At 37.3% G+C, this 24026-nt stretch overlaps 2 protein-coding genes across 5 annotated transcripts; one reads left to right on the top strand and one right to left on the bottom strand.

The window, feature by feature from the left end:
* The first annotated feature begins 33 nt into the window (after positions 1–33).
* LOC132096822 (UDP-N-acetylglucosamine transporter-like) lies at positions 34–18682 on the top strand. 4 transcript variants are annotated; one of them, XR_009422622.1, is made up of 9 exons: positions 34–192; positions 7233–7496; positions 11710–11968; positions 13200–13354; positions 14074–14196; positions 15436–15610; positions 15784–15902; positions 16027–16117; positions 18174–18682. XR_009422622.1 is itself a non-coding variant. In XM_059502457.1 (9 exons), exons 2-9 carry the CDS (start codon positions 7482–7484, stop codon positions 18262–18264), a joined length of 1071 nt encoding a protein of 356 aa, XP_059358440.1. In that variant the 5' UTR covers positions 40–192; positions 7233–7481; the 3' UTR covers positions 18265–18682. The 4 variants fall into 4 exon arrangements, 3 of the variants coding, with proteins under 3 accessions (XP_059358440.1, XP_059358442.1, XP_059358441.1); XM_059502457.1 differs by having other exon boundaries at positions 40–192; positions 15984–16117; XM_059502458.1 differs by lacking the exon at positions 34–192 and adding an exon at positions 6704–7149 and having other exon boundaries at positions 15984–16117.
* Positions 18683–19760: 1078 nt separating this feature from the next.
* fam78ba (family with sequence similarity 78 member Ba) lies at positions 19761–23776 on the bottom strand. The gene is made up of 2 exons (XM_059502460.1): positions 23442–23776; positions 19761–22467 (listed from the first exon to the last, which is right to left on the bottom strand). Exons 1-2 carry the CDS (start codon positions 23774–23776, stop codon positions 21945–21947), a joined length of 858 nt encoding a protein of 285 aa, XP_059358443.1. The 3' UTR covers positions 19761–21944.
* Positions 23777–24026: the final 250 nt, after the last annotated feature.

Below are 24026 nucleotides of genomic sequence, written 5' to 3'. Positions count from 1 at the left end.
GCAGATGCCACTGTAAGCAAATTGCAACCTTCATTTAAACTAGTTTTGGCAAAACTGACACGACAGAAACACGAGCGTCAAACACAGTTTGACTCGCGCTGACAGTGTGGATGAGATGCACGAGTCTGAGATCTTCTGATGGACTCGACGCTCACTCAGCGATACACACTTGAGCTGCACTTCTGACTCCAGGTACAGCACAAACTTCACTTCTTTACACGCTCTTTACGTGTCTGAATACTTGTAAATGCCACCACATGAGCTGAACCATACATATGACAGCATTCGGACGTTCAAACGTGCCCTAAATTGCTGTATGCAGATAGGCACCTCACCAGATTTAGAGACACACTTTAATCAAATGTCTATAAGCACAAACATTCCTGTGCAGAAAGTACAGTAATCATATTCCTAAAAACACGTTAATATGATTGTGTTTTAACATGGATAATTTTTCTCATAAATGTTTAATTTTAACCATGTAAAGCTTGCCGTATCAAAATAATAGGAAGGAAAATCCTTATATTTTTAATGCAACTGTTTATTAAAGCTTGTGTCATGTTTGAAAAATGTTAAGTCCAGGTTAATCAGGGGAAAGATTGATTTACAGCTAACACCCTCCATCACTTTTGTTGACAGGACAGAAAGTAAATTCACCATTTGTACATTTAATAAACTCCAGGTTAAACAAAAAGAAAGTTGTTATGTGCCTGAGATTAACAGCAGACAAAGGTGAAACTTCTCACAATAAAAAGCAGGTTCTCAAACTGCACTTTCAGGTTCCAGTGATGTAGCTGCAGTTAGACACTGCTTTCTTTCTTTCTTTCTTTATATAAATATTTCGTTACCTACCAGACCCATTGTTGTTTGAGTGAACTGTATGATAAGGATGAACCAGACTGATATTTGAACATTTCTGTCAATTATGTAATCACTTCCTTGTCAAACAGGATGTTGGGTCAGGATAGATCTCACTGAAAGTATCGATTTTATGAAAACTGTGATAGTAAAAACTAAAGCTGAGAACAGTAGCTGTGAATGAAGCTGAGTCTCTCTCAGTCAGTATGGGATTGCAAGTTCAGTTCTCTTTCACATCTTATTGCGCTTCAAGTTAGGGTAGGCAACAGCATGCTAGCTTTGAAAACATAACGCCGTATTCTAAAGAAACGCGACTGCTTTGACAGAATCAATCAAATATCACAGCCATTCCGAAGCATGTGTTCTCTATTGATACGTTTATAATCTAATTTATAAATATTAAACCTTTGAAACATCATTAAATGTTCATATCGAGTGACTGATACCATCTTTGTTACACTCGTTGGTTCGAAGTGAGTTCACAGTTTTTTTAACGGGCATCTTTGCTTTAATTTATTTAAAAAATTTGAGGTAAACTATCTGTTGTTGCTTTCAGGCTATAAATGTCACGCAAAATGATATTTAAACCCATATTAGACACCTTTAAATTTGAATAAAGCAAAAAAAGTTTATCACTGTCATATAGTTTGTATGTTGTTGTTCCAGCTGTGACGTCGTGGAAATAGAAACCGTTTCTAAAATAGAGATTTTCCGTGTCACGACTAGTTAGGACAACAACTCTGATTAACGTGGAGAAGATACCTTTTATCATCGTGTCGCGTGTAGTTAGGACACGGCGTAAGATCCCACCATCCCTGCAGAATCAGTCTCCAAAGCCACGCCTCCTCCAAAACACATACTTACAGCCAGGTCCGTCGCAAGTGGGGTGAAAGGTGGTGACGATTATAGGGGCCCACGGCCGAGGGGGGGCCCCTCAATGATCTCAACCGACTGGCTGAGGCTAGCCTAAAAAGACGATCAGGACAGTTGACAGGCCACTGCTGCGTGTCGTCAAGAAAGCTTATCATTTTCATGGGTTTTTAAGCCTGACCACTTTCCAATTTAAACATTCAAATGAGTTTAAATCATTCAAACACAAGATGCGGAAAATCTCAGCTCGCGCGCTGTGTTCGGTGCGCACGCATCTCACAGTCTCAGAGCCGTCTAACAGACAGCGACACTAAACCGAGCTCTCCTTTTTTTAACACAAAATTTGCCTCTTTTTGCTCTTGTACCGACAAAACCATACAAAATAAGTCAAAATACCCGTCTTGGAAAGTATGTTCGAAAAAACTGTCGGTTATGTCTTAAGTGAAAGTAAACAGTTGAGAAAAATATCGGATGTGTATTATATTGGATGCTTCATCGTCTCTTAAAGTGACCGCGCCTAATTTAGCTACTAGCTGCTGTAATGTTAATACAAGAAAATGAAAAAGAAAAAAAAAGATTTTTTTTTTTTAAGTTTTAGTAGTAGGTGTAGGACACTATAATTAATTTAGGTAAGAGGGTATAGCAAAATAAAGCGAGCTTTGACATTATACCCAAAAAATCTTCATACATCGGACTACTAGTGAAATTGATAGAAAAAAACCAAACGGGACAAAAATTATTCAGACACTTTGACCTGACCATGTTTTGCTTAAGTGTTTTTTTTTTTCTGAATTGCTAATGCAACCTTTTCACACCACAGACTGAACAAAATTAAGCATTGCTTGGTAATTGTTCAACAAAGTATTGATAGTTGTGTAAATATTGTCATACTAACAGTTGTCTGAAGTTTTGGTTGATTGTAATCCATTACATATCTTTCTATCTAAGTTATCTGACATTATCAAGATGAATTTGTTCTGACAGTTCAACTCTGAGTTCTTGTCATATTTTATTACCATTTTATAAACTAGAGCAAATAAACTGTGATAATGTGAGAAATGCTGAACATGTCTGAATACATTTTGATTTGACTGTTAATTTAATTTTTACAGTGAAGGCTATGCAGTGCTATTTTACATTCAGTTATTTGTTTTCTGTACCTAGACACCTACAATCATGAAACAACTTAAACATTGTGCAATTAGCACAAATAAATAAATAGAATGAACATATAAATTAAACTATTTCAAACAGGGCCCACTGGTACAGCCTGCACCGGGGCCCCGCAAGCCCCAGCTACGGCCCTGCTTACAGCAGACAAGAAGCTGACCTGCGTTTAAAACAAAATAAAATGCTCAAAAAGCAGGTCGTGAACATGCTAGTCAAATTAGAGGTTTCAGGCTTTTCATTAATAAATAGAACAGAATTATAAGTTCTATGTTGGGTCATCTTATTTAGTTACTTGTCCTGTTGTTTTAAGCTTTTGTTGTGTTATCTATTCACTCTGGTGACGTAAGTTTGGGGCCTTCGGGAATATTAGCATATAGATGATCTTAAAGCTAACAGACACACTCTAAGTATGCCTACTTCTCTACTATATTGAAGCAAAAAAGTAGTGTATTTCAATTTATATTATTCATAAAACTGCTGTCAAAAAATTCCCGGATGACCTACTACTTTTGCGGCGATTATGAAGTGTGTAATCCAGAATAAAAAATGAGATACTACATACACCATATTTTGCCGAAAAGTCACACCAGGTCAAAATCGCATTGATGAGTTGAAGAAAAACAACAACAAAAAACACAAAATGCTTCAGTATATAAGTGACATTTTATTATTGCATTTAGAAATAATATAAAATACCTTTTTAAATATTTTTTTAACAAACTTTTTATTTGGTGGTATTATTGTTAAAGTTCAGCGTGGTTTCAGAGATAATGGGAGCTCAGTGTTGCTCCACAACTAAATTGTTCCCATTTTCAAAGGTCAAAAACCAAATGCGGATGACTTTGCATACATCTCATACTTTTTTCACTTTTAAGGAGGAATTTCTAAACTGAAGATTAAAAACTAAATGTGTCTATCAACACATTTGCACCTGTCTGATTACCATAAATGTTCCTGCATGTAATTCAAGATATTGACGTGATTTTAGATTCTAGCTCTTGACAAACGTTTCTTTTTGAATCTTCATTTTCAAATCCCTGTGTGGTTCAGTCCCATTAGTAGATATGGGGATCTCAATGCAGTACCATGTCCAAATTGTTGCATTTTACCCATTTTCATGGTTGAAAAAAAATAAGAGTGGGTCACTTTGCATACAGCTGATATTACTGTGTTTAAAGACAACAACAACAACAAACTTTATTTATAAAGCACATTTAACACAATAAAAATTGATCCAAAGTGCTGTACATAGTGCATAGCAGGACTACACTATAAAAAACAACAATTACAAATTTCCAAAAGCTAAAGAATAAAAATGTGTTTTCAGAGTGGATTTATTAATGTCCAATGAAGGAGCAGACCTCACATGATAAGGAAGAGCATTCCAAAGCTTGGGCCCAGCCACAGAAAAGGCCCGATCACCCTCAAGGGGCATGTTTGAAGAATAAAAAATGGTGAAACTAGAAATGTAGCTTTTTTTTTCCTCTATAGAAACAGTCGCTTGCATACTGAGTGCCAAATATTTTCTGCATACTTCAGGTTTCTTTAGGAATCTTCATTTTTAAAGTCTCATATGGTTTTGCCCCAGTCACACACACACACACATGCATGTAAACTAATAATATGAAAGTGAACTAATATATAATATGAAAGTGATGTGACATACAGCCAAGTATGGTGCCCATACTCCGTATTCGTGCTCTGCATTTAACCCATCCGAAGTACACACACACACACACACACACACCCATAAGGTTAACTATACAGGTACTGGTCATATAATTAGAATATCATCAAAAAGTCTTTCACTAATTCCATTCAAAAAATGAAACTTGTATATTATATTCATTCATTGCACACAGACTGATATATTTCAAATGTTTATTTATTTTAATTTGGATGTTTATAACTGACAACTAAGGAAAATCCCAAATGCAGTATCTCAGAAAATTAGAATATTGTAAAAAGGTTCAATATTGAAGACACCTGATGCCACACTCTAATCAGCTAATTAACTCAAAACACCTGCAAAGCCTTTAAATGGTCTCTCAGTCTAGCTCTGTAGGGTACACAATCATGGGGAAGACTGCTGAATTGACAGTTGTCCAAAAGATGACCATGACACCTTGCACAAGGAGGACAAGACACAAAAGGTCATTGCAAAAGAGGATGGCTGTTCACAGAGCTCTATGTCCAAGCACATTAATAGAGAGGCGAAGGGAAGGAAAAGATGTGGTAGAAAAAAAGTGTAGAAGCAATAGGGATAACCACACCCTGGAGAGGATTGTGAAACAAAACCCATTCAAAAATGTGGGGGAGATTCACAAAGAGTGGAATGCAGCTGGAGTCAGTGCTTCAAGAACCACTACACACAGACGTATGCAAGACATGGGTTTCAGCTGTCGCATTCCTTGTGTCAAGCCACTCTTGAACAACAGACAGCGTCAGAAGTGTCTTAAGACAAAAAGGACTGGACTGCTGCTGAGTGGTCCAAAGTTATGTTCTCTGATGAAAGTATATTTTGCATTTCCTTTGGAAATCAGGGTCCCAGAGTCTGGAGGAAGAGAGGAGAGGCACACAATCCACCTTGCTTGAGGTCCAGGGTAAAGTTTCCAGTCAGTGATGGTTTTGGGTGCCATGTCTTCTGCTGGTGTTGGTCCACAGTGTTTTCTGAGGTTCAAGGTCAAAACAGCCGTATACCAGGAAGTTTTAGAGCACTTCATGCTTCCTGCTGCTGACCAACTTTATGGAGATGCAGATTTTTTTCCGACAGGACTTGGCACCTGCAAACAGTGCCAAAGCTTCCAGTACCTGGTTTAAGGACCATGGTATCCCTGACCTTAACCCCATAGAAAATCTATGGGGTATTGTGAAGAGGAAGATGCGATATGCCAGACCCAAGAATGCAGAAGAGCTGAAGGCCACTATCAGAGCAATCTGGGCTCTCATAACACCTGAGCAGTGCCACAGACTGATCGACTCCATGCCACGCTGCATTGCTGCAGTAATTCGGGCAAAAGGAGCCCTAACTAAGTATTGAGTGCTTTACATGATCATACTTTTTATTTTCATACTTTTCAGTTGGCCAAGATTTCTAAAAATCCTTTCTATGTAAAGAAAAAAGAAAGTGAAAGTGAAATTCAGCCAAGTATGGTGACCCATACTCAGAATTTGTGCTCTGCATTTAACCCATCCGAAATGCACACACACAGAGCAGTGAACACACACACACACACACACTGTGAGCACACACCCGGAGCAGTGGGCAGCCACTTATGCTGCGGCGCCCGGGGAGCAGTTGGGGGTTTGATGCCTTGCTCAAGGGCACCTAAGTCGTGGTATTGAGGGTGGAGAGAGAACTGTACATGCACTCCCCCCACCCACAATTGCTGCCGGCCCGGGACTCGAACTCACAACCTTTCGATTGGGAGTCCGACTCTCTAACCATTAGGCCACGACTAAGTGGCCGAAGTAATATTCTAATTTTCTGAGATACTGAATTTGGGATTTTCCTTAATTGTCAGTTATAATCATCAAAATTAAAAGAAATAAACATTTGAAATGTATGAGACACCCAATTTTGGTGACCACATTAATCTACAAAAGTGTTTTATATGTGTAGAAAGGTCAAAAATGTCATTCAGCGTAGCATGTATATTTATGTTCAAATATAACACCAAACTTTTTATTCTGATTTTACTTGTTAAAATCTGTAACATAAAGTGGTCATGTAGAATTGTAATCTATTTTAAATCTCAGAAATGTTTTGCTGATAAATGGGTAAAACCTTGTGGTTTGATGGTTCATGACAAAGTTAAGATAAAGATGTAAAAACACAGTGAATTTGTTTTTGGGGACTGCACTGTAATCCTTAAACCGAGTGTTTTAATGTCATCTAATGATTGATTCTTGTTTTAAATATTCCTGACAAGATTTATAATGTGGGATGTATTTAGGAAAATCTTTAGTGTGTTTGGATGTTTTATGAATCGTTCTTAGGCAAAATTGTCATGTGTTTACATTAAATGCCTGTCTTTATGACTGAGGCCCCTGGAGGTGGCGGGGGGCATCTCAATGGACAGGAGCTGAGGAGTTGTCCTCCTGCACACAGAGCAGGATTGTGTGCTTCACCCCCCTCACCGAAGCCTCAGAGCTGCATAAGGCCGCCTGTGTGTGTTGTGAGCCCCACCTCTGGCCAGCCTTCTCAATCACACCCAAACCTTCTGTTTGCCAAGTCATATTTGCACTGATGTTACTCTATTAATTTAAAACTACAAGCTCTTTTTCCATGACCTTGAGACTCCATTTGTCTTAATCACTATGCTTTTTTTCAGCTGGCAGTGTGCAAATAGTTTTTTTTCCCTTGTGAAAGAAAAACTGCATGAAAATATAGGATTACAACACCATATCACATCCTCCTTCTATCCGGCTGTTAGTCAGTGGGAGTGGTCATGTTGGCCTCTTTGCTTTTTACACAAGTCTGATGCACGCTTTCTCAGTACCTACACTGAGAGGACACTGTATCTGCTGAAACACAGCTGCTCAAAAAGACTGAATGCAAACTCCGCAATGACACCGCTGTGATGGTTTTAACTGGGGTGAGTGAGGATAATTGATCTGTGAAACTCAGAGTTTGTGTATATTGTAAAGACATGTGGACTCTCAAGGCATGATATATGAGAGCTTATTTAATGCCAGAGTTAATGAATATGCATGGTTGCTGAAGGTAGATGGCATTTTCTAATGGCGAAGGCCAGATTTTATTTTAAAATGGCTCACACTGACAAATGAACAGTTACATGACTTTTTGCGACGTCTCCCTTGAGGTGTTAATAATCAAACCAGGCCATTATCATTTAGTGATGTATAATGCTCTAATGGTTTGGAGGCATGGGAAAATTATTAGAAATGCATTATGGGTTTATACCAAGTAGTGTTGTTAATTCTTTACTCATATATATATATATATATATATATATATATATATATATATATATATATATATATATATATATATATATATATATATATATATATATATATATAAGTGCTTCCTACAGGTATGAAATATACTTGCAGTAGTAGCGCGGGTGGAAATTCCTCCAATTACCACAGCACAAAAATGGTCTACTACATGTGACAAATAATGTGAAATTTTTTAACAATATAGAAATTTATTTTAATTACATAGGCTACTATTACAATTAATTACATACTAATATTATGCATTATTATATGCATGGTAAATTATGCAAAATTATAGCATTTTAATGGTAGAGTCTCTCTCAGTGAATGGGACACATATATATATATATTGAATAATATATGTCAAATAATGTTCTTAAGCCTTTTCTTCCTTTGGAGAAGCATTCCAGTCAGAAATAGTTTACTATGAATGTGTAATGATGAGATGTTCGGATCCATATGCAGTAGTTTATTAAAGAATGGTCAGACAGGCAGAAATCAGGGACGGCGTCAAGTATGTCAGGGGATATCCAAAATCAGCAACAGAAACGAGCAGAGGTCGGGCAGGCAGCAGAGAATCACAGTCGGTATACACAATCCAAGATCAAACACCGAAGGAAAAAACACAGGGAAAACAACACCGGAACTCTTATTTTGAAATGACTGAACTATTTCGGGCTGATCCTTCACATGAGAAAGAAAATATGCATTCTTACAACCGTCTAAAACATATTACATAAAGGTCATAATGTAGACATTGTCATAGTTCATCAACTCGAGTGCATAAGCAATCGCTTGACATAAATGTGTGCTATTCACTGATTGAGAATCACTTTGAAGCAGTCTGAAGCGCTGTTGAGCGAGACTGTTGAAAGCGCAACAGCTCATCCATACATTTTACAGTTCGCACACATCTATTTTTATTTGCGACAGAAGTGCCTGCACTGTCGAGCCCTGCCCATGTCTTTGTGATATATCCGCCGGGTCTCTGCAGTGCAGCATGCGTGGGTACATCAGCGGTAGTAAACCATTCTCGCGCACACAGAATGAGCAGATACGAAATGAGGGAGAAGGGAGATTTTCCACTAGTTAATCGATAGGGATGGTTTCATTATGTTGGCCAGATAAAAAAGGAAACATATAAAAGATCACAGAATATATTTGGGCGGCCGTTAATATACCAAGTAAAGTCTACAGGTGCATCTCAATAAATTAGAATGTAATTCAACTCAAATTGTGAAACTCGTGTGTTAAATAAATTTAATGCACACAGACTGAAGTAGTTTAAGTCTTTGATTCTTTTAATTGTTATGATTTTGCCTCACATTTAACAAAACCCACCATTTCCCTATCTCAACAAATTAGAATATGGTGACATGCCAATCAGCTAATCAACTCAAAACACCTGCAAGGGTTTCCTGAGCCTTCAAAATGGTCTCTCAGTTTGGTTCACTAGGCTACACAATCACGGGGGAAGACTGCTGATCTGACAGTTGTCCAGAAGACAATCATTGACACCCTTCACAAGGAGGGTAAGCCACAAACATTCATTGCCAAAGAAGCTGGCTGTTCGCAGAGTGCTGTATCCAAGCATGTTAACAGAAAGTTGAGTGGAAGGAAAAAGTGTGGAAGAAAACCAACCGAGAGAACCGCAGCCTTATGAGGATTGTCAAGCAAAATCGATTCAAGAATTTGAGTGAACTTCACAAGGAATGGACTGAGGCTGGGGTCAAGGAGAGACAAGGAGAGCCACCACACACAGACGTGTCAAGGAATTTATAGACACAGTCAGAGTCGTCTTACCTGGGCTAAGGAGAAGAACTTGACTGTTGCTCAGTGGTCCAAAGTACTCTTTTCAGATGAGAGCAAGTTTTGTATTTCATTTGAAAACCAAGGTCCTAGAGTCTGAAGGAAGGGTGGAGAAGCTCAAAGCCCAAGTTGCTTGAAGTCCAGTGTTAAGTTTCCACAGGCTGGGATGATTTGGGGTGCAATGTCATCTGCTGGTGTTGGTCCATTGTGTTTTTTGAAAACCAAAGTCTCTGCACCCATTTACCAAGAAATTTTTGAGCACTTTATGCTTCCTTCTGCTGACCAGCCTTTTGAAGATGCTGATTTCATTTTCCAGCAGGATTTGGCACCTGCCTACACTTCCAAAAGCACCAAAAGTTGGTTAAATGACCATGATGTTGGTGTGCTTGACTGGCCAGCAAACTCACCAGACTTGAACCCCATAGAGAATCTATGGGCTACTGTCAAGAGGAAAAAAATGAGCTTTGACCAGTTTCCACTGTCAAAAGAAACCTGGGCTTCCATCCCTCCTCTGCAGTGGCAAAAAATTGTTCACCTCCATGCCACGCTGAATTGAGGCAGTAATTAAAGCAAATGGAGCCCCTACCAAGTATTGAGTACATGTACAGTAAATGAACATACTTTCCAGAAGACCAAAAATTCACAAAAAATGTTTTTTTTTAATTGGTCTTATGAAGTATTCTAATTTGTTGACATTGTCTTCTGGACAACTGTCAGATCAGCAATCTTCCCCATGATTGTGTAGCCGAGTGAACCAAACTGAGAGACCAAGGCTCAGGAAACCCTTGCAGGTGTTTTGAGTTGATTAGCTGATTGACGTCACCATATTCTAATTTGTTGAGATGAATTTGTTGGTTTTTTGTTAAATGTGAGCCAAAATAATCACAATGAAAAGAACCAAAGACTCAAACTACTTAAGTCTGTGCATTGAATTTATTTAATATATGAGTTTGAGTTGAATTACTGAAATAAACTTTTCCACTACATTCTAATTCACTGAGATGCACCTGTATGTGTGGCAAACACAGTCTGACACACACATAATTAAATATAATAATAAATATTTTGAAAAGAGGTATTTGTCCGTTAATTATTCAAATTCATATTTTGATATTTGATTTATACACTACTCTTCAAAAGTTTAGGGTAAGATTTTTTTAAAGAAATTAATTTATTCAGTAAGGATGCTTTAAATGAAACATGTGACAGTATAACATTTATAGTGCTACAAAATATTTAGATTTCAAATAAATGCTGTTCTTTCTCAAATTTCTATCCATCAAGGCATCCTGAAAAAGTATCACAAAAATATTAAGCAGTGCGTGCTTTCAACGTTGATAATGTTGTAATGATGCTGAAAATTAAGCTTTCATCACAGCAATAAATTACATTCAGCAATATAATATATATTATATAATATAATATATCTGTATATATTAGTGGTCAAAACGATTAATTGCATCCAAAATAAAAAAATTTGTTTACAAAATAAATGTGTGTGTGTATTGTGTATATTTATTATGTATATATAAAGACACATACAGTATATATTTAGAAAATATTTACATACGTATATATTACGTATATATTTATATAATTTATATTATATATATAAATCTATTCAATTTACAAATAGAACATTTTTCTTAATTATATACCTGCATTTATAAATATACACAGTACACACACACATATTATGAAAAATAAAATATTTTATTTTGGATATATAAATAGAGAATTAATTAATAGTAATAAAAAGTAAACTAAATACATTACTTTAAATTGCAATAAAATTGTTACTTTTTTTTAACTTTATTTTTATTTAATTTTACTAAGTTTTTAAGCAAATCTGCTTTTTGAGCATAAAGACATACAAGATTTTAATGTTTCAAAAACATTAAAAAATAAATAATCCCACTGAACCAAACATTTGAACAGTAATGGTGTATATAGATTATATAGGCATATGTTTCCATATCCCATGTCATATAAAAAGGTATCAGGCTTTAATCAGCTCTGTTTGTCTCTCTCTGTTAGACTAACCTAGGACAGTCGTCCCTCTCCTCCGTCTCTGTATCATCGGAGGTGTCCAGTATTTCCATGTCGTCCACCTCATCACGTCTGAAGTATGTCTCTCTTGGGGTCCTGGTACTGCAGACCACCTCCTTGGTGCTGACAATGCGTTACTCACGAACTCTGCAGTCCGACGGGCCACGCTACCTGGCGTCATCTGCTGTAGTGTTTGCTGAGGTCCTAAAGATTGCTGCATGCCTGCTGCTTGTCTTCAGAGAACACAGTGAGTTTGCACCTCCTCATCTCTTACATGCAGTCTGTCTGTAATGCATTAGATCCCTAGATAGTAGTTATCTTTTGTTTTTCTTATAAGTGTTTGTCTGTCTCCAGGGTTTCACTGTCTAATCCATATCTTTGTCAACGTATTGTTTTTATTATTTCCCGGGATTTATGTCATTGTGGCTCTATGCTATGTATATTTTAGGTTATTTTCACCATGTGTTAAAATATAAAAAAGGTAATTGTGGCTGTGTGTGTCACACAATGATGAGATAAACACACAAAGAAGATAAAAAATAAATGCAAATAGTCTTTAATAAAGCCACAAAAGGGTAAATCCAGGACAGAACAGGCAGGAGACTGGGGCTTAAATAAATGTAATGACGAGGACAATTAACAAGTCACACCTGAACCAAATGACACAATCAAACATGAGGGAAAACTAGGTCACGGCGCACATGATGGATGAAAACACAACAAAAACAGTCCAGGGGTGTGACAGTGTGTCACAATTTGAACTTTTTTTTTTTGCAATTCTGAGTGTATATTTCACAATGTGAACTTTTTTTGCAATTCTGAGGTTAAATGTCACAAAGGGAAAATTTTTTTCCAGCAATTCTGAGTTTTTATCACAAATCATACATTTTTCTTTCTGGGAATTTTGAGTGTATATCTCAACTCAGACTTTTATTTTCATGATTCTGAGATTATATTTCACAATTGAGATGATTTTATCGCAATTCTGAGTTTATATCTGACAAATTGGACTTTTTCTCACAGTTCTGAGTTTATATCTCAAAATACAGACTTTTTTTTGTTTTAAGTTTACATCTCGCAATTTTGTTGAAGTTTACATCTCGCAATTTGGACTTTTTCTTGCAACTATCAGTTTATATCTTGCCATTGGACTTTTTTTCTCACGGTTCTGAATTTTGTATCTTGTAATTCAATCTTTTTTCTTGTAATTCTGAGTTTATATCTCACAATTTGACCCATTTTCTTCTCCTAATTTATATATTTTTCTCGCAATTTTGAGATTGTGTCTGACAGTCAAGAACTGTGAGAAGAAAACTCCCAGTAAACGAAATGTTTCATCCTGTTTATAGCAAGCATAATATTCAGTGTCCTTTGTGTTTTGTCTGAAAGCGTCGTTGAAACGGCGTTCTCATTCTTGTCAGGAGCTCAGAGCAGCAGAGGAGAGCTGTCTAATGTTCAGTGCTGTGTGTTCCTCTTAGGTTTCAGTGTTCGTGGACTGAATCGGGTGTTGAAGGAGGAAATAATCAACAAGCCTCTGCTAACGCTGAAGCTGGCCATTCCCTCAGGTATCTACACCCTGCAGAACAACCTGCTCTATGTGGCTCTGTCAAATCTAGATGCAGCTACCTACCAGGTGAGAGAGCACAAATCCAGAGGAAGACCTTTAGGGAAGTCTCCAGATCTTTTGAAACATAGAAAACAAATGCCCATGTTGCACCTTTTTTATTTTTTATTTTTTGATAAGAGTTGTTTGCTATTGAGAATTGATTTGAGTAAATAATATGTTAATACACGTCATTAACCAAACACGTTATCATACTGATCATATATATATATGTGTGTGTGTTATTTCCAGAAATATTATGCAGTGTTACTAATTAATGTTTTGAACACCCCTATAAACATTTGTATTTATTTGAGATGTACAGAATTGTATTTTTTCAAAATGTCTTCAAAATGTAGTCAAATAATCAATGTATAACACTTTTTATTGTTATAAATAGATCTATATTTATATATAGTTAGCTGTGATGACACTGTTGCTTAAGTTAAATGTATTCCTTCAGTAAACTCCTTCTATCAAACCGATTCAGATGTTTATTGTGAGTTAGTTCATGAATGACAAACATTCAAATTCTTCCGAAACCTGTTGACATTTCTACAGAAACCTGCAGGCCCCATGGAAATAGCATTGTGAGATATTATCACAAATTGAAATATGTGATCTATTTGAATGCGTTTTAAAATGTAATGTATTCCAGTGAAGTGAATCATTCTCAATGGAAAAAAAAAACGAAAAAGAATGTGTTTTTTCGTAGGCACACCTTATTAACCTTCTCACTGGTTTTCCAGGTTACATATCAGCTGAAAATCCTCACTACAGCGCTGTTCTCCGTGTCCATGTTGGGCAAAAGACTGGGCCTTTACCAGTGGCTCTCTCTAGTCGTTCTGATGACTGGCATTGCACTCGTCCAGGTAAGGACCGTAGCCTTTATTTGTTTATCAGGTCAGATTTCTTTGATCTGTTCTTGTGACCGTTAAAATGGACGCTGACTGAGAGTTTGTTGTTATCATGTTGCTAACCTAAACATGCTATATTTTAAAAAGCATCAAAATACATAACACACACAAATATTGGTTAATAGAGTTAATTCTTATATAGACTGAATATTTTTTCCAGAAACTGTACGCTTTTGTCCATCATCTTTCATGTTTATTTCCTCTGAACTTGCTGCAGCGCATTGTGCGATTGCCTTCTCAATGAAAACACGAGACTGACTTAGAATCTGTCCAAAATAAGGTACAAATATGATCATCCTCATGCAAGGGACCCCCATCACACAAAATTTAAGAGGCCATTATGTGGTTTCTTGTATAAAAACCCAATTTATTTGTAAAAAAAATATATATTATATTATTTTATATTAATAGGTAAATAAGTATTTATAAATACAGATGTCTAATTCTTAGTTTATTTTAATCGTTTATAATAAAAAAAAATTAATCAGTTTTCTCAAATCAGTTTTAATATTATATAATCTAAAACATTCTTTGTAAAATATTTTCAAGTTATGTAACACACATATATATTATGCAAACAAAAACGTTTATTTTGTATGCAATTAGTCACGATCATTTGACAGCACTAATATATGTGTGTGTCTCTGTGTGTGTTTTTATAAATACAAATATAGTTATGTTAATCTATGTACTTCTAAAAAAAGTAAAAACCTTTTTTAATATTTGTTTTATTTCTATTTATAATTTAATTCTCTCTCTTTCTCTCTCTCTCTAAATATATTTATATAAATAAATATATATATATATATATATATATATATTTAAATTAAATTATTTATTATTTTAATTAATTAAATATTTGTTTTAATAATTAAAAAAATATATTTTTTCCATGATGTATTATTTATTTTTAGCACTGTTTTTCTCTAAAAACATAATATTTTTTCTATCTGTTTTCTTTTTATTTATTATATTATTTAAAATCCCATGCTACGTGTACTGTGTTAACCTAACTGAGACTTGTTATAGCACTTATATATCTTTTTGCTCTTTTTGTTGTTTTTGATTGCTTCCACTGTCCTCATCTGTATGTCACTTTGGATAAAAGCGTCTGCTAAATGAATAAATGTAAATGTAAAAAGGCTTGTCTATGCTGTAAGTACGACTCCTCCCATGTTTAACCTGAACCAACAGTGGCCAGCTGAAGTCTCGTCCAGCACCGAGCAGGAGGACCTGACCGCCGGCTCTCAGCTGATGGGTCTGCTGGCTGTGCTTGTGGCCTGCTTCTCCAGCGGATTTGCTGGCGTGTATTTTGAAAAGATCCTCAAAGAGAGCAAGCAGAGCGTCTGGATCCGTAATATTCAGCTAGGTCAGCAGATGTTTAGTAAAAATGTGAACCTAGAAACAGCCCATTTGTGTCCTGAAAAGAAACAAAAACACATTTAGCTTTGGTAGCCATCGTTTACAAGTTTCAGGAAATGTGTTTGCTCACGTGACACAGGTTTGCTTTCTCCTCCACTGTTGTTCCATCGTTCTTCTCAGGTTTATTTGGGCTGGTTTTTGGACTTGGGGGAGTGTTTGCGTACGACGGAGAAAGAGTGCAGGAGAATGGACTCTTTCAAGGGTACAATCATGTGACGTGGACTGTGGTGGCTCTTCAGGTACATCTCCACTTCTTTTTCATAATTGCACATGCTACATGGTGTTATTTGTGTTAAACGTGCTTCACATACTTCCTGTAGGCTTTGGGTGGGTTAGTGATTGCAGCTGTCATCAAATATGCAGATAACATCCTGAAGGGCTTTGCCACATCCATCTCAATCATTCTGTCCACCCTCATCTCTTATTTCTTGTTGGAAGATTTTGACCCTACTAGGTAAGGCAGTCGCATTTGTATTTGGGTCTTTCTCTGGGAAACGGTGCCATGTGTGTCCCTTACTACTGGTAAAATTCACAAGATACTGAATAATCAAACTTTAAACGCAGTACAAGTGTATTTGACTTGAGTGTGTACGTGGCTAGAGTTCATCCCACCCTAAACTCACGCAAATCGTTGCTGTGTTGAACTGGTTGGGATGGGTAAACAAACAGAGCAATCGTTTGATTTGTTTGAAGTGCCTCTTTGCGCTCTTAGACACTTAATTCACACTTCTTCATTAAGCAAATGGTTTTATCTAAAGATGTATGTTTGTGTAGATCCACTCACAGGTGTTCGGTTTGTACTGTTTTACAACACTTTTGTTTGTTAAATGCGTCTCCTGACTAGAGTTACATTTTTGTTCATTTACATTTGTGTCATTTTACATATTTAAATTATGCATGAGCACATTATCATTTCCTTTGAAGAAGCCATCAAACAGTCCATTTATAGCGGGTGTGACAAAGACGTGGCGTGGATCTGCCGAAAAACAAATCAAAGATTTGTGTGCATACGTTATATTGGTTTGATATAGTCATAATTTTCCATTTTAGGCTGCAGTAGAGCAGATGCATTTGAATTTATCGTGCTGTATGTTGTAGCTTGCAGCGGTGGGACGTTTCTTTTAAGTTCACACACAATATTTGTGTCTGAAACTGGATCTGTGGGTAACACAGCTCTCCCAGAGAAACACTGAGAAGATGAAGGGTGTTTAAGGAAAAGTATTACTATCAATAGAAAAGTGAATTTCACACTAAATTAATACGTTTGCACAACGCTAAATAAAGCCTTAGGTTTTCCACTACTCTGCATTTTGGATATTCAACACCTTTAGAGGGATTTTTTTTTATTATTATTGGACCGATCAGAGCTGACAGGAAGTGAAGTGGGAGAGAGATGGGGGGTGGGATCAGTAAAGAACCTCGAGTCGGGATTCGAACTCGGGACGCCTGTAGCACATCGCTGCTGAATGTCGGCACGCTGCCCACAAAGTTATCAACACCGACACAGAACATATTTTTATATTCCACTGTGCTGCTTTTCCATTGTAATTTTTTTTATGTAAACATGCGCTAGGTGAACATGTTTGAATGTCGAGTTTGCATCTTGCACATAATATGCACATATAAAGCAATATAAAAAGGAGGCACTCAGGTTAAAAAGTTAAACTTAAAAAAAAACACGTATTTGTACCTTCCGAAGGCGAAGCACCCTGTGGAGCCGTTCACACAGAATGCGTTCTTGTGTTCTGTTATGCTAATTATCCATTGTCATAAAACGTGTTTTTGTCTTTTAAAAATGTGTGGGGGTGGAATAAAACAACTCACAGTTTTCCCAACTAGAAAAAAAACCAGACATGCAGCGCTCAGTCTGAAATAGACTCTCATCACGGTGCTGCCGTTTTAAGTTATGCAACGCTAATATTGACACAATAAAAAAAACCACACATTGTTGGACACACAGCGATATGGACACAGTGAAATAAAAAAAATGCAAGAGATGTGTTTTAAAAATTGCAACTACTATTAATTCAAGTTTTTAAAGCGGTTTATCAGTGCCAGGAAAGATAGGATGCAAAAGATGTGAGCGCATCAGTCAAACACATCCGTCTAGCACAGGTTTATGGGGAAAAACTATGCTATGGAATGCAAAAACTTTGTGTTTCCACGTATTTAAGGTTACATTTATTAATTTATTTGTAACAAAAGTATCTATGCTATTATTCAGTAATCTATTGAAGTTGTAGCTTATAGGGTTGAAATAATGTTGCTCTAATCTGAATATTGTTGGAAATGTCTCCCCTGCGGTGATCCCTGAACGTCTATGACAGCAATGTCCCTGGAAATTTCAGCCTGAGATATGAAAATATGATTTCTTGGCAGTTCAGCAGTAACCTTTTCAAATGAAATTATTATTTAAAAAAGTTTTGAAAATGGCACCGTTTCTTAGGAATGACCCACTTATTGCCCTTGGTAGAACTTGAGGAGAATGAAGCTTTTTTTTTCTTTTGTAGTGTGTTTTTCCTGGGCGCGATGCTGGTTATCGCTGCTACGTTTCTCTACGGGTATGAGAGCACACCTGCGGTCAACCCGAGTAAAGTATAGAAGACTGGACATGAGATGATAAACAGTCATCAGGAGATGCTCTACTTCAGGTGAAGTTCAGGACAAGAGAACCGGTGATATTGTAAGGACGCTATTAGAAGGTAGCACGAAAAAACATTCAACTGTCCAAAACTTGAGTTACATCATTTCAAGACATCAACACACTAACACCAGAAATGAAACTCCTGCTTCTGACATATTAGGTGGCAGGACTGTTTGTTACGCTCAGCGGAGGATTTTAAGGACTTTGTGTTTACATATAATATGAATCTCTGAGACAGAGCCTCACAAATTCGACATGTTACAGTTTCATATTTATTTTCTGTGCAATACATGAGAAAGCGATAGTTTTTCTTGAATGTATCATTTGAGAAACATCATTTTCATCATTTCTCAATAAAAAGTGTTTCTAAAGTGTCTTCCTGTCAAATTCTGGTAATAAAAACAAGTGGACTCTCAAACATTGAACCATTAGGACTAATGAGTGCATTTTGATTTGTCTAATAATCTGGCATTGTGGGGGAAAAAAGACTCCTGAGAGATGCGCAGTGCTTTTTTATTAGTCCTTAAATGAACAGAGTGAACTGTCAGACCTTGTTGCTCTCAGCTGGGGGTTTCAGTGGCGCTATATATATATGGTGCATCACAGTTTGTTTTTATGCAGAAACGACTTGCATGCAAGAAGGGAGATGAAAAATCAGTTCCCCCTCTAACTGGGTCTTTCTCGCCCTTAATGCAACGCTATGAAACTTTTCCACAGTAAACTCGGTCTCTTCCATTGCATAGACCTGTTTTGCACTGGGAAAGCATGTGGATATGGAAGAAAGTGGGTTTTAACCATTTAAGCAACATTTTTATTTCTCATTTCGGCACATCCTGTTCTATGAAATGTTGAAATTACTAAAAACCAGTAATTTGCTGCTGGTGTTCATGCATTTTCAGATAATGATTTTATATGTTTGAATGCATCTTTATTTGGATGATCATCTTGAAGAGGAATATGGCTTCGACAGAGATACAGAAGATTTAACTGAGAAATGATAGAGGGAGATGATGTGAGGTATTTGTCATGTGATGAATTCTACCTTGCTCCAAGCTTTAGACGTACTGCATGCATCTCACCTTCCAATGAAACTTTCCTTTGAAAGTGATTTTAGGCAAAGCATCAGGCATGAATAAATGCTCCGTTAGGTTTAAGAGTTAGTCATTGTTATTATTTTCCGTTATATCTCCAGACTGGATATCACCTCTTCATTTCCAACCAGTCCAATTCAATGCACAATAAAACAATACAATTCACTAAATCAAAAGCATGCAAATAATGAATAAAACTATCAAGTAATTTATAAGTATTCATTTAGCAGTGTCTCATGAAAGCATTAGCCACACACTTTATACTTTATGCATGTTAGTTTGTATGTCTCCAGAGAAAGATGAAAGAACCTAAGTTAAAAATGTATATTGGATTAAAAAAAAAATTATATATATATATTCAGTATATATATATGTTTTTCACATTGATTTCCTTGAGCCTTCTTTGTAAAAAAACATCTGCTATCTTAATATAAATCTTTATTTAAATATTCGTTTGCATTGCGTGCCAAGACAGCAGGCAGAATATTTATTTTTGTTATTGTTCCTTTTTTTATATTTTAACAGCCCTGTATAATTTCTTTTTTATTAGCAAAAGCATTATTTTGAAAGTAAGTCCAAAATCTACAGCAATTAGGGATATGATTTTACATAGTTACATAGTTTTCAGAAAAAGTCAAGGATGTTTTGTTTGTTGTTTTGAAAATTCACTGCATGGACAAAGCAGTCCTAAAAATATCTTTTTGTCCAACAAAAAAAAAAACATGCAAGTCTGGAACGACACAAAGGTGGGTAATGAATTGTCATTTTGGGGTTTACGTTTTATCCCTTGACAGGTAAACCTGACATTTGTAATGGAAACTCAATTTCGTCTGTGTCATACTTACACAAGGAGTCTCAGTGGGAGAGGACGGAGTGAGACAGGGACGTGGAATGGCACAGATGGAGTGTGTATGGCATGTGACTAATCTGGTGAATGCCTATGGTGCAGCCCCCACTGCGTAAACTCAAACGGACTCATGTGCGAGCATAAACAAACTCCTATCGACTCGTCAGTGCCAGGATGTGTCTGATTGGATGAACAGCCCCAATGCATCATCGACATTCCTAAATACTCTCCACCTCAACGGGCGGCTGTCTTCATGCACTCTGCGGTCTTTTTCTATCTTTCGTAAAAGATAATTGCTAGCATTTGAAATAAAGTCACAAGTCTCAATCGACTGAAAGAAGTTTCAAAGAGTTTTGCTAGTTGTCCTATAAAACAAAAGTGTACATTTCCAACTGGACTTTTGGTGACCTCCCTTGGATCTTTTAATGTCACTGGATTCACTTTGTGTTGTATGGGACCAAACATTCAATCTTTTTCATGCATTATATAACATCCGGCCTGAAATTTTAGGGCCTTGTTGCAAAAAAAAAAAAAAAAAAAAAAACTTTAACATAATACTCTTAGTAATAATTGTAAATATATTACCACTAAGGGTTTTCCAAAAGGGATAGTTCACTGAAAAATTAACATTCTGTCATCATTTTCTTACCCTCACGTCATTCTAAATCTGTTTGACTATCTTTCTTCTATGAAACACAACTGAAGAATGTATTCTGCTGTGTTTTGTCCATATTAAGACATGACTTGCAGGAACCAGTGTGGTATGACTTTCGTTGACGTTCGCCATATTTAATGTAGTCTGCGTATGCATGCGTTAATCAATGATTTTAAATTTTAATTTAAAACGATCACATTGCTCTGGAGGACTTGAAAGATACCAGTCGAGTTGCACTGTCGCTACATAATGTTTGGACCCCATTGGCTTTAATTGTATGGACAAAAACAGCTGAAACATTCTACAAAACATGTGACCCTGGAGCACAAAAGCAGTCATAAGTAGCACTGGTATATTTGTAGCAATAGCCAAAAAAAAAACACTGTATGGGTCGAAATGATAGATTTTTCTTTTATGCCAAAAATCATTAGGATTTTAAGTAAAGAACATGTTGCATGAACATATTTTGTGAATTTCCTACCATGAAAATATCAAAACTTAATTTTTGATTTGTAATATGCATTGCTAAGAATTTCATTTGGACAACTTCAAAGGTGATTTTCTAAATATTTAGATTTTTCTTCACCCTCAGATTCCAGATTTTTAAATAGTTGTATCTCAGCCAAATATTGTCTGATCCTAACAAACCATACATCAATGGAAAACATTATTTATTCAGCTTTCAGATGATGTATAAATCTCAATTTCAAAACATTGACCCTTATGACTAGTTTAGCGATGCAGGGTCGCAAATCTTCTTTTGTGTTCTGCAGAACAAAGAAAATAGAAAACACGAGGGTTAGTACATTTTCATTTTTCTCTGCGGATTATTCCTTAAACCTAGTGGGTTCATGTAGTACTAGTTTCTCTTGATCATTTGCTGTCTGACCAAGTAAAGGTAGTTAAACCTCATGGTGCACGCAGAGACTTCCCTTCTCGACTGACTAGTTCAGAGCAACTGAGAAACCCAACAAAACTGGGAATCCACAAAGGCCAAACAGTGCATGCAGTCTTCAATGTCCCATAGGCACTGTAAAGACACCCCTATTTGGGTGGTATCACTACCAGAGGTTGTCCTCTCCTGGGCCTCCACATTAGCACCTGGGCATCGTTGGCATTGGGCCTGCCCAGAGCATTGGGCGGGATGGGCTCGTTGTTGCTGAGAATGTGCGGCTGTTCCTGGTGCTGCCGTCCCATCAGTTTGGCACGAGAACCAAGCGGCATGGAAGGATCCACCTCAATGTCTACACGCATACGCCAGCGCACCGTCTGAAGAACGATACGCTCTTTGGTGTCTGCGTTTAGCGCCACCAGCCAGGTGATGAAGCTCTGGTCTCTGGTGATGTGCGTGAGCATGGGCGTGTTGCTGTTGCTGATGGGCACCGCCCAAGTCACGCTGGGGTAGAAGTTGTCGTTCATACTCACCGTTAGCCGGGACGGCTTGGACGTGGGGCCTGAGAGGGTCACTGTTTCGGTGGTGTTACCGTACCAGGGATAACTGACGCCGTCAGAATCGCTTATGGCCTTCACCCGTCCTTCTCGAAGCTCAGGTAATTCCCAGCTGGACCTGCGGAAGGAAAATAGCGGTCAGGAAAACAAAAGAGGCATGAGTCCAAAGAGCGGTAGTGCTTTAATACATCAAACGGGCGAACGAGGTGAGAGAATAGAGATGGGACAGTGGGTGAGCACAGACCTGGTCATTACAGAGTGTCTCATACAAATATGGTAAAACAGTGATTAAAAGACATGGGGCTGTGAATGAAATATTCATGAACGTGTTTTTTTTGTTTTTGTTTTTTCAGTTACCCTTCCCACTAATTTTAATTATCTCTTCTTAAGCTGTCTATGTCCGCTTCTCTCCTACTCTGATGGTCTCCTTGATGATCCTGTATTTTAGGGTGAAATTTAAAGCTTGATTTGGGGCTTGAACAACAAAATTTCCCTCAATCGATAGATTAGGATCGGAATTCTGAATATAAGCATTGCCTGCCTTCAATTCATAAGAGCAAGTTTAAAATGAATGGGGCACAACTCACAGGAAGTAGAAGTAGAAATGGAATTCAACACAGGAAGTATATTCTGGGTAATGAATTCCCTCCCCACACGACCAGTAAATCTAAGGCTTTTTCAACTTTTCCACAACTTTGAAAAGAGGCTTTATTATGTTTATTTGTTTTTATGTCAAAATACCGTTATACAAATGTCTATTTCAATCTACTTTTCATTCAAAATTGAATTGGAGTTCTGCATCCTGTTTGCTACTTTGCTGGAGTTTTAAAAGAATTCTAAGTTCTTTTTTGAATGGTCCACCCTTCAATAAATACTACATACAAAGAACAGATTCTACAAAGATATAGAGATGTCAAACTTTGCAACCTGATACTCATTCATTTCTCAACAACAGCAGAAGACCACAAACCCAACAGAACCACCATTACATGTAAAAACCTCCAACATTTAGTTTGAGTTGACTATCAATATCATGTAACACGCACTGAAACTTGAGCTTGTCATTGTTTGGTTGGTTCACCGATTACTCACATGCCAATATCACCATATGTATTGAAGAACTCCATTTGGGTGCACGCCTGAATCCAGCCCACGGTCCATGTTTCGTTTCTGGGGACCGGGGGCATCACGACCCCGGCCGATGCTCTGAAGTACGGGGTCTTGTATCGCAGGACAATGGGCGAATTCTCCTCAATGATGGTCGGGCATTGGTCAATGGAGGCTGAGACCTCATAGACCACTATGTTCTCCCGTCGGATACGGGGCTTGCAGGCGATGCTCTGAATGCAACCCATGGTCCTGCTTATTAGAGGTGTCAATGTGGCCAATGACGGAAAAAGGAGGATATATTTGAGCAATATATTCATTGGCACTTTTTACACCCCTTGAAACGCTGACAGACCCTCGTCTTCATTTCCAACTCCATATTTTCTCGATAAACCCTTCGGGTGAAAGCGCTGAAAAGCATGTCTGCTGTCGACATGTTTTGATGCATTTCAGAGCGCGCGCGCGTGCGTTGTTCTAGCGCATCTTTGAGACCGATGGAGAAGTGTAACGGGAACACGGTGCTGTTGTGGAGCTGAGGGTGTGTGGATGATCCGTGTCGCCTGCTCCCGA

The sequence above is a fragment of the Carassius carassius genome, chromosome 20 (genome assembly GCF_963082965.1).
Source record: "Carassius carassius chromosome 20, fCarCar2.1, whole genome shotgun sequence".
Classification (NCBI taxonomy): Eukaryota; Metazoa; Chordata; class Actinopteri; order Cypriniformes; family Cyprinidae; genus Carassius; species Carassius carassius.
Note: the sequence above shows the minus strand (reverse complement) of the source record. Positions and strands in the feature narration are given on the sequence as shown.

Coding starts and splice junctions, on each gene's coding strand:
- LOC132096822 (XM_059502457.1), top strand. Junction 11,969..13,199: donor GCTTGTCTTCAGAGAACACA/GTGAGTTTGCAC, acceptor TGTTCCTCTTAG/GTTTCAGTGTTCGTGGACTG. Junction 16,118..18,173: donor GAAGATTTTGACCCTACTAG/GTAAGGCAGTCG, acceptor TTTCTTTTGTAG/TGTGTTTTTCCTGGGCGCGA.
- fam78ba (XM_059502460.1), bottom strand. CDS start 23,776: ATGAATATATTGCTCAAATATATCCTCCTTTTTCCGTCATTGGCCACA. Junction 22,468..23,441: donor ACATATGGTGATATTGGCAT/GTGAGTAATCGG, acceptor TTCCTTCCGCAG/GTCCAGCTGGGAATTACCTG.